The sequence below is a fragment of the Salvelinus fontinalis genome, chromosome 6 (assembly GCF_029448725.1).
Source record: "Salvelinus fontinalis isolate EN_2023a chromosome 6, ASM2944872v1, whole genome shotgun sequence".
Lineage (NCBI taxonomy): Eukaryota > Metazoa > Chordata > Actinopteri > Salmoniformes > Salmonidae > Salvelinus > Salvelinus fontinalis.
Genome location: NC_074670.1, coordinates 50,876,306 through 50,887,300, shown reverse-complemented (window position 1 = coordinate 50,887,300; position 10,995 = coordinate 50,876,306). Strand labels below are relative to the sequence as shown.

The following is a 10,995-nucleotide window of genomic DNA, read 5'->3' as shown; positions in this document are numbered from 1 at the left end:
TCTGTTGGAAATTGTCTCACAAATAACTTGCTAATCTACTATTGGCCAAGATGAACATGTAGGCTACAAAGGAAAAAGACACCTGGGGATTTCACAGGAGGTATACAGAGATGATAGGGCTATTGCATTTAATCTATATCTGTTCAGTTTATATTTTGAGTTTTGCCTAATTGGTGTATTTTAAATATGGGGGTCATCTGGCTACTGGGGAACATCCCTATATGAACTTTTTGAATCCCATAGGGGCATAATACATGTAATTACAGAGATATTACGATTAATTCTCACATCAGACCACTACAGTCCTCTGCTAGGCTACACCTTGAAGTGCAATAGCCTGATATCTTATATCTGGAGCAGATGTTATGGACACATACACTGAATCTCGGCATCTTAACTGAGCACTGGACCACGTTCGAAATAAATATGAAACATATCATATGCTTGTATTTATTTCATTGTGTTCTACGTAAACTACTTTCATACTCTTATTATGGAGTCTATATATTATAGCGGGGCTCTCTGTAAATGCACATGCGCATCCATTGCATCGATGATTATAATGCGCCAGCAGGGCGTTTGTTTGAAAGGGAAATTGTCTTTTTAGCCTGGTAAGATCTTTGTTGTTGCTTTTTGTAGCTAGCTAGAGTCCATGACAATAAAATAACTGTTTAGGTTTTTGGATTCATTGTAACATTTCATGTAATCTGTAGTTGATTTACTACACTTGCAGTATTTTGTCATCACCGGCTACTGTAGCTACCTAACAACAAATGTTAGAACAGGTTGCTGTTGCTATCATGAAAAATGCTGCTACTAATAATGGCTGAGCTCGTAACGTTATTGGAATTGAATTTGATTCGAGTCCCTATTCAATACATTTAGTGACCCACTATTGTGGGTCACTAAATTGTTAAGGCAAACCTCCTGTGAATACTAGCATATTGTGTATTCAGCTAAATTGTCTTCCGTGCGTCTGTAATCTCTGCTGCCCAGAATCAAATCTCTGGAAATCATCTTCTTTATATTCTTCTTCTTCTTCGATAGGGTTCAACGGCGGTTGGCATCCAATGTTAATGGTGTATTACCGCCATCAGCTGGACGGTGTATTGAACAAGAAACAACAACAAAAACATTGCTGGAAATGGGGAAAAACGACATCATACAAAATTAAACATGTCAACTAAGAAAACCCATCCCACTTCTTCAATCTCATTCCACTTCAAAATACATCCCTACACAGGATCAGAGACCTGTCATGGCGGAACATTCACCGACAGGATTTTTTTCACGGCCTCGGCTGTGAGTTCACGAAGACCCAATAAACGTTCAGCAGCATTTCACAATGATTCCAATTTTCTTAGACTTCTTCTCTCCGCTTGTGCTGTTCGGTTTATGACCATTGCAGTAAATAATACAAAGCCCACCTTTTTAACATGTAGCATTTCACTATCCCTCGGTTGATGAGAACTACCATTGTTTCTTCCCCGCCAATCGTTCCTTCCAATCTTACCGCCTCCAGATAGGAGACACGCTGGACACGCCTTACCCTTGCTACCTCATTCTCCTTCACCCTAACAGGGGACCCCAGGAATTCAGGCGCATGTTGACTTCCACAGTTGTAGCATTTCACTTCATCTGGCATATGATACTCTTCCCTTCTGCACACGCTTGACACATGGCCAAATCTTTTACATTCATGAAACTGAAGGTGCTTGTGCACAAAAGCTCTTACAGGGTATTTCGTGAATCCTAACTTTATATGAGAAGAGAGAGACTCTTCCTCAAAGTACAGTAGCATGAATGAAGTGAACTTATTTTTTCCAGGTCAGTCAACGTGCACCAACCACTCCATCAATATCTTCAGTAATATCCTCTGCCTTTATTTACATACAGGAAACATTCCACTCAGATATCTTTTTTTGGTCTATAAACACACTTCTTCTGCACCACAAATGAACAAAAATTTCTAAATGAGACCACTTCTTGTGACTTTCACCGACTCCAACACATTCCAGATTTTCCTGGAGACGTTAAACGGATTTCCCAAGTAGCATTGATCCAAAACCCTCACTCGGACTAATAACGAGTCTAGTGGTTTCCTATTTTCCAACATAGCTTAACTTCTCGTTTCCCTTTTTCTTCGCCACTGTAACCCACTCATTCTCACTTTCCGCCAATCTTCCTGTCCCCATCTCCAATTCTGAAAATCCTCTTGGCCACCCAAATGAAGCCCCCCCCCAAATGCCAGGTGCACCCCAAAATTGTGATTTGTTAATTAATCAGGGACGCAAAAACCATGGAGCGCACCTGACCGGTAATTGTTCCTCATTTAAACCCTCCTATTCCACACAGCCTCCTAACAAACGTAACATTTTGTTTTGGAGACTATAGCATGCAGAAATGATCATTGGCTATGTCTTTTTTGGACCAATAGGTTTTGAAACCATGGACCAAAAGATCCCATATGATGACTACCAACTCCCTGTGGTCTTTTTACCTTCTTATGAGAGTCCCCCAGCATGGATAGCCCCTCAGGAGGTATGAGCCTGAGATGACATCCATACCTTGTCATAACACTGTCAACAGCCAGTCTAGTTCACTGCCACCTCAGATCTTCAATGATGTTCCCTCTGTGTCCTGTCTGTCGTTGTAGCGGATCCACCATCCTGACTACAACAATGAGCTGACTCAGTTCCTGCCACGCACCATTGTGTTGAAGAAACCTCCAGGGGCACAGCTAGGCTTCAACATCCGTGGGGGAAAGGCCTCCCAGCTGGGCATCTTCATCTCCAAGGTGTGTGTGACAGAGAGAGGCTGAGGCTGAGACTGGTGCAACTGCCCAATGAGAGCTGATCTAGCTAGCCTACACTTCTCAGACACTTTCATTGTTTTTAAATATATGTTTTTGCTTTTTCATTTTGTCATCTCCCTTCTCCTTAATCTCTTTGTGTGTATGTTGCTAGGTGGTCCCAGATTCGGACGCCCATAGGGCAGGGCTCCAGGAGGGAGATCAGGTGCTGTCTGTCAATGAGGTGGACTTCCAGGACATAGAGCACTCGAGGGTCAGTGATGTACCGTAGACCATACAACACTATAGACACAACACTACACCTTTTGATAAATCTCATTACTTCATTTTGAACCTCAACACTAACTTGTGTTTAAAAAAAGGTTAATTGTTTTTGGAATACATTTCTCATAGAAATAGTTTCTTCTCCTCTCAGGCTGTAGAGATTCTGAAGACTGCCAGGGAGATTCTGATGAGGGTGCGCTTCTTTCTCTACAGTAAGCGTTGCTTTCACCTGCTCCGCCATGTAATATTAAGAAAGTGCCTAAATTGTATCTACTGGATACGGTGTCATTTATGCTTTATACCTCTGCAACCTGTGAAGTTTTTGTTGAATGGTTGTTATGTAACTTCCTGTTTCCCATAGACTACCAGAGACAGAAGGAGAGGACTGTGCAATAGGTGACAGAAAAGTTCCACGGGAGAGTGAGAAACAGTATGGTTACATGCACACAATAATATGATTATTGTGGATAGTAAGGTTAATATAATAGTTTGTTTAAAACGTTTACATGCTTGGCAAGAAGAACGATTTCCATAATATTCCTGTTTACATGGACACATCTGAAATCAGGCTACCTAATGGGACTTTTGAGAAATGCAGAAAATCGGCAATCAAAATAAAACCTGCCACAGTGACCATGTTATTTTTGCGAATACTATTTGATTTGGAGTTCGGATATATAAAGTTTGTGTTTGTGAAAACTATTTCTAAAATGAATACTTTCAGTTTTTCCGAACTCACTTCATGCTCAGAAAACCAGGTGTTTTATTATTATTATAATAATTTGTTTATATATACAGTACCAGTCAAGAGTTTGGACACACCTACTCATTCCACGTTTTTTCTTTATTTGTACTATTTCTACATTGTAGAATAATAGTAAAATCATCAAAACTATGAAATAACACATATGGAATCATGTAGTTACCAAAAAAGTGTTGAACAAATCAAAATATATTTTATATTTGGGATTCTTCAAAGATGCTGATGACATCTTTGCACACTCTTGGCATTCTCTCAACCAGCTTCATGAGGTAGTCACATGGAATGCATTTCAATTAACAGGTGTGCCTTTAACAGGTGTGCCGTTAAAAGTACATTTGTGGAATTTCTTTCCGTCTTAATGCGTTTGAGCCAATCAGTTGTGTTGTGACAAGGTAGGGGTGGTATACAGATGATAGCCCTATTTGGTAAAAGACCATGTCCATATTATGGCAAGAACAGCTCAAATAAGCAAAGAGAAATGACAGTCCATCATTACTTTAAGACATGAAGATCAGTCAATTGAAAGTTTCTTCAAGTGCAGTCGCAAAAACCATCAAGCGCTATGATGAAACTGGCTCTCATGAAGACCGCAACAGGAATGGAAGACCCAGAGTTACCTCTGCTGCAGAGGATAAGTTGATTAGCGTTACCAGCCTCAGAAATTGCAGCCCAAATAAATGTAACAGACACATCTCAACATCAACTGCAGAGGAGACTGTGTGAATCAGGCCTTCAGGGTCGAATTGCTGCAAAGAAACCACTACTAAAGGACACCAATAAGAAGAAGAGACTTGCTTGGGCCAAGAAACATGGGCACGACATTAGACCGGTAGAAATTTGTCCTTTGGTCTGGAGTCCAAATTGGAGATTTTTGGTTCCATCCGCTGTGTCTTTGTGAGACGCAGTGTGGGTGAATGGATGATCTCTGCATGTGTATTTCCCACCGTTAAGCATGGAGGTGTTATGGTGTGGTGGTGCTTTGCTGGTGACACTGTCTGTGATTTATTTAGAAATCAAGGCACACTTAACCAGCATGTCTACCACAGCATTCTGCAGCGATACACCATCCCATCTGGTTTGGGCTTAGTAGGACTATCATTTGTTTTTCAACAGGACAATGACCCATCACACCTCTAGGTTGTGTAAGGGCTACTTGACTAAGAAGGAGAGTGATGGAGTGCTGCATCAGATGACCTGACCTCCACAATCACGTGACCTCAACCCAATTGAGATTGTTTGGGATGAGTCGGACCGCAGAGTGAAGGAAAAGCAGCCAACAGGTACTCAGCATATGTGGGAACTCCTTCAAGACTGTTGGAAAAGCATTCCAGGTGAAGCTGTTTGAGGGAATGCTAAGTGTACAAAGCTGTCATCAAGGCAAAGGGTGGCTATTTGAAGAATCTCAAATATGAAATATTTTTTAATTTGTTTAACACTTTTTTGGCTACTACCTGATTCCATATGTTATTTCATAGTTTTGATGTCTTCACTATTATTCTACAATGTAGAAAATAGCAAAAATAAAGAAAAACCCTTGAGTGAGTAGGGACATATTCTTAAGGGAAGTTCTCATCACTGAAAATGCCATCAAGGGATTGAGTGTACTGGACAAAAGCTTGCATTCCTTGTGATTTATTTTTTATTAACCAATCTGCTTTCACTCACCTCTGACCAGAACATTGTGAATACGAAATGCTAAACTGGTTACCCCTATTGTGTGTGCATGTATATATGAGAACAGTGTAATGATATTCAAAGAATATTTATAATGCACCAGGGTATAAAAATGTACGTCTGTACATGTCATACCAACTAAATCCACTAGAGGACATACAAGTTCAAGGAATGATTATTGACCTGCATAGTCATGTTCTTTTAGCAATAAGAGGGGGTTGATTTGTGTGATTTGAAAGGGGCTATTGTGTATTGCGGCACATTACATTATGTACAAACATCTGTTCGCTGTTGGTATTTTAAACTGAGTTTTATATCCTTTTAATGGCCTGCTGACTGAATCATTTGAGGTTATCCTAAATTAATAAACATACTTGAAGTGTTACAGAACGCCAAAGTAACCAGGGTAACCACTCTGAGAGATTTAGTCTTGAGCTCAGATACTATAAGTTACATTTAAATGTACATTTGAAGGTTGTATGTTATGCTATATAGCAAGGAAGTTACTGATCACTGTTTAAATATCAACAACAACAAAACATTTGGGGTACACACATTCTGGTGAGGCTCAGAATCGCTATGTAAGCGGTTATCGGTAAGCGGTGTAAGTGTGTACTAGGGGTTAGTGCAGGGTGAAGGTGTGTACTAGGGGTTAGTGCAGGGTGTACGTGTGTACTAGGGGTTAGTGCAGCTTCTCCTTCCCCTCAATGTGAATGGATGTTACTTTTCTTTTTATCTTATATTCTGTTGTTTTTTCCCCCTCCCCACCTCCCTGTCCCCCTTGCAGAGATTTTCAAAGGTTTTGCATAGCCTTACTCTTAACTATGGCATTGCCAAATAGGCTAGGCAGTGCAGCAACTAAACTAAAGTTGGAACATGCACGGTTTGAACCACCCGGTAAAAATAAAAAGGGTATTTGCCCATTTACAGAAATGAACAGTGGATATAGTGTATCTCCAGGAAACACATCTACGCATGACAGATCCTTCTAGACACAAACGGAGAGGATTCTTGTAGATATTACAATTCAAGTTTCATGCTAAATTCTGTGGCTTTCCTATTTTGATTCATAGAGATGTTCAGTTTGTAGAATCAAAAGTTATATTGTACAAAAATGGCTGTTTTGTTATTGTGCAGGACAAATTATTCAACATGGCGGTTGTATTAGCCAGTATTTATGCTCCTAATTGGGACAATGACCAGTTTTTCTGAGAGTTTTTCTCACTCCTCCCAGTTTGAACAATCACCAATGTATATAGTACTATTATCAACATACAGCTGGCTGGTTATACGCTGTATCGGCAGGATAGAACAGCAGCATCTGGTAAGACAAGGGGGGCGGACTATGCATAAATGTAAACAACAGCTGGTGCACGATATCTAAGTAAGTCTTGAGGTTTTTCTCGCCTGATGTAGAGTATCTCATGATAAGCTGTAGACCACACTATCTACCTAGAGAGTTTTCAACTGTATTGTTCGTAGCTGTCTACATACCACCATATACCGAGGCTGACACTAAGACAGCACTCAATGAGCTGTATACGGCCATAAGCAAACAGGAAAACGCTCTTAAAGAGGCGTTGCTCCTAGTGTCCGGGGAATTTAATGCAGGGAAACTTAAATCTGTTTTACCAAATTTCTATCAGCATGTTAAATGTGCAACCAGAGGAAAAAAAAACTCTAGACCACCTTTACTCCACACACAGAGATGCGTACAAAGCTCTCCCTCGCCCTCCATTTGTCAAATCTGACCATAATTCTATCCTCCTGATTCCTGCTTACAAGCAAAAAATGTAAGCAAGAAGCACCAGTGATTCGGTCAATAAAAAAGTGGTCAGATGAAGCAGATGCTAAGCTACAGGACTGTGTTGCTAGCACAGACTGGAATATGTTCCGAGATTCTTCCTATGGCATTGAGGAGTACGCCACATCAGTTATTGTTATTATCAATAAGTGCATCGATGACGTCATCCCCACAGTGATCGTACGTACATAGCCCAACCAGAAGCCATGGATTACAGGCAACATCCGGACTGAGCTAAAGGCTAGAGCTGCTGCTTTCAAGGAGCGGGACTCTAACCCCGAAAGCTTATAAGAAATTCCGCTATGCCCGCTGACGAACCATCAAACAGGCAGCGTGTCTATACAGGACTAAGATCGAATCGTACTACATCGGCTCTGATGCTCATCGGATGTGGCAGGGCTTGCAACCCATTACAGACAACAAAGGGAAGCACAGCTGCGAGCTGCCCAGTGACACGAGCCTACCAGACGAGCTAAACTACTTCTATGCTCGCTTCGAGGCAAATAACACTGAAACATGCATGAGAGCACTAGCTATTCTGGACGACTTTGTGATCACGCTCTCTGCAGACGATGTGAGTAAGACCTTTAAACAGGTCAACATTCACAAGGCCGCAGTGATTAGTGATTACCACAAGGCCAGACTGATTACCAGGACATGTACTGCGAGCCTGCGCTGACCAACTGGCAAGTGTCTTCACAGATATTTTCAACCTCTCCCTGTCCAAGTTTGTAATACCCACATGTTTTAAGCAGACTACCATAGTCCCTGTGCCCAACAACACTAAGGTAACCTGCATAAATGACTACCGACCCTTTGCACTAACGTCTGTAGCCATGAAGTGCTTTGAAAGACTGGGCATGGCTCACATCAACACCATTATCCCAGAAACCCTAGACCCACTCCAATTTGCATACTGCCCCAACAGATCCACAGATGATGCAATCTCTATTGCACTGCACACTGCCCTTTCCCACCTGGACAAAAGGAGCACCTATGTGAGAATGCTATTTATTGACTACAGCTCAGCGTTCAACACCATAGTGCCCTCGAAGCTCATCATTAAGATAAGGACCCTGGGACTAAACATCTCCCGCTGCAACTGGATCCTGGACTTCCTGACGGGCCGGCCCCAGGTAGTAAGGGTAGGTAACAACACATCCGCCACGCTGATCCTCAACACGGGGGCCCCTCAGAGGTGCGTGCTCAGTCCCCTCCTATACTCCCCGTTCACTCATGACTGCACGGCCAGGCACGACTCCAAAACCATCATTAAGTTTGCCGATGACACAACAGTGGTAGTCCTGATCACCAACAACGACGAGACAGCCTATAGGGAGGAGGTCAGAGCTGCGTGGTCCCAGGGTGATTATTTCATATACTATTGTTTGTACAGATGAACGTGGTACCTTCAGGCGTTTGGAAATTGCTCCCAAGGATGAACCAGACTTGTGGAGGTCTACAATTTGATTTCTGAGGTCTTGGCTGATTTCTTTTGATTTAACCATGATGTCAAACAAATAGGCACTGAGTTTGAAGGTAGGCCTTGAAATACATCCACAGGTACACCTCCAATTGACTCAAATGATGTCAGTTAGCCCATCAAGAGCATCTATAGCCATGACATAATTTTCTGGAATTTTCCAAGCTGGTTAAAGGCACAGTCAACTTAGTGTATGTAAACTTCTGACCCACTAGAATTGTGATACAGTGAATTATAAGTGAAATAATCTGTCTGTAAACAATTGTTGGAAAAATTACTTGTGTCATGCACAAAGTACATGTCCTCATCAACTTTTCAAAACTATAGTTTGTTAACAAGAAATATGTGGAATGGTTGAAAAACTAGTTTTAATGACTCCAACCTAAGTGTATGTAAACTTCCGACTTCAACTGTACATATTACCTCAATTACCTCGACTAACCGGTGCCCCCGCACATTGACTCTGTACCGGTACTCTCTGTATATAGTATCGCTATTGTTATTTTACTGCTGCTCTTTAACCACTTGTTACTTTTATTTCTTATTCTCATTAGTATTTTTTAAACTGCATTGTTGGTTACGGGCTTGTATGTAAACATTTCACTGTTGTATTTGGTGCATGTGACTTATAAAATGTGATTTGATTTACAAGCAGGGGATTTTAACTGTGTCCTGCACCCCACATTAGACCTCTATAAAACGGTGGCAGGGTCCCTTTCTAAATCAGCAGATGTTATTCATTCCTTTAACCAGGCATGTGGTGTAACAGACCCTTGGAGATAAAAAAAATCCTACATCTTAACAATATTCTTTCTTTTCCAAAGTCCATCGGACGTGTTCCAGAATTGATATTTTCCTCAGAGACAACACGTTGCTCCTGATACTAAAGTCCACTGATTATGAGGGTATTGCCATCTCGGACCACAGCCCAGTGGTAATGGTATTGTGTTTTCCTGATAACGTTCTCCCACAATGCACTTGGTGACTCAATCCACGTATCATCTCAGATGAAGAATTTAACACACATATCGGCCCAAATTGATTTTTTTCCTTGAGGTCAACCAGCTACCAGAGACAAGTATGTGCAATCTATGGGAACCGTTGAAAGTTGAGAGAATGCCAAGAGTGTGCAAAGCTGTCATCAAGGCAAAGGCTGGCTACTTTGAGGAATCTCAAATATAAAATATATTTTGATTTGTTTAACACTTTTTGGTTACTACATGATTTCATGTCTTAATTCATAGTTTTGATGTCTTCACTATTATTTTGCAATGTAGAAAATTGTAAAAAAAAAAAAGAAAACCCCCTTGAATTAGTAGGTGTGACCAAACTTTTGACTGGTACTGTAACTTCTAGATTTGGCAATGTTTCAGGTTACAAAATCAATTTCACAAGAAGAGTACTCTTTCCGATCAATAAGCAAGCAGTAAATCTATCTTTGAATTCATTTCCTTTCACGGTAGCTTCCTATACTTATTTAGGGGTCTGTGGGACTTGGAAATTCAAAGGCCTGTTACATTTTCATTTCAAGCCAGCTTTGGCGATGGCTATGCAGGACCTCAATCGCTGGTCGACACTCCCCATATCACTTGCTGGCAGAGTCAACTCGGTCAAGATGGTTATCGTGCCAAGATTCTTGTATCTGTTTCAAACTATTCACATCTTTATAGCAAATTACCTTTTTCAAGAACTGATTAGACATACAGCGCATTTGGAAAGTACATTTACATTTACATTTAAGTCATTTAGCAGACGCTCTTATCCAGAGCGACTTACAAATTGGTGCATTCACCTAATGACATCCGTAGGTATTCAGACCCCTTGACTTTTTCCACATTTTGTTACGTTACAGCCTTATTCTAAAATCGGCTAAATCGTTTTTTCCTGTCATAAATCTACACACAACACCCCATAGTGACAAAGCAAAAACGGAAATATCACATTTGCATAAGTATTTAGACTCCTTACTCAGTACTTTGTTGAAGCACCTTTGGTAGCGATTACACCATTGAGTCTTCTTGGGTATGACGCTACAAACTTGGCACATCCGTATTTGGGGAGTTTCTCCCATGCTTCTCTGCAGATCCTCTCAAGTTGTGTCAGGTTGGATGGGGAGCGTCTCTGCACAGCTTTTTTCAGGTCTCTCCAGAGATGTTCGATCTGATTCAAGTCCAGGCTCTGGCTGGGTGACTCAA

The 10,995-nt window shown here is 41.1% G+C and overlaps 1 protein-coding gene across 1 annotated transcript; it reads left to right on the top strand.

The window, feature by feature from the left end:
* Positions 1-508: 508 nt before the first annotated feature.
* On the top strand, positions 509-5,838 carry LOC129858041 (PDZ domain-containing protein 11-like). The gene is made up of 6 exons (XM_055926929.1): positions 509-611; positions 2,438-2,541; positions 2,657-2,797; positions 2,967-3,065; positions 3,228-3,288; positions 3,438-5,838. The coding sequence occupies exons 2-6, from the start codon at positions 2,449-2,451 to the stop codon at positions 3,470-3,472; spliced, it is 429 nt and encodes a 142-aa protein (XP_055782904.1). The 5' UTR covers positions 509-611; positions 2,438-2,448; the 3' UTR covers positions 3,473-5,838.
* Positions 5,839-10,995: the final 5,157 nt, after the last annotated feature.

What these genes read in the sequence shown, in the direction of transcription:
- LOC129858041 (XM_055926929.1), top strand. Translation starts at nt 2,449, where the DNA reads ATGGACCAAAAGATCCCATATGATGACTACCAACTCCCTGTGGTCTTT. An exon ending in CATGGATAGCCCCTCAGGAG is followed by an intron (nt 2,542 to 2,656) that starts GTATGAGCCTGA and finishes CTGTCGTTGTAG; the next exon opens with CGGATCCACCATCCTGACTA. An exon ending in GGTGCGCTTCTTTCTCTACA is followed by an intron (nt 3,289 to 3,437) that starts GTAAGCGTTGCT and finishes TGTTTCCCATAG; the next exon opens with ACTACCAGAGACAGAAGGAG.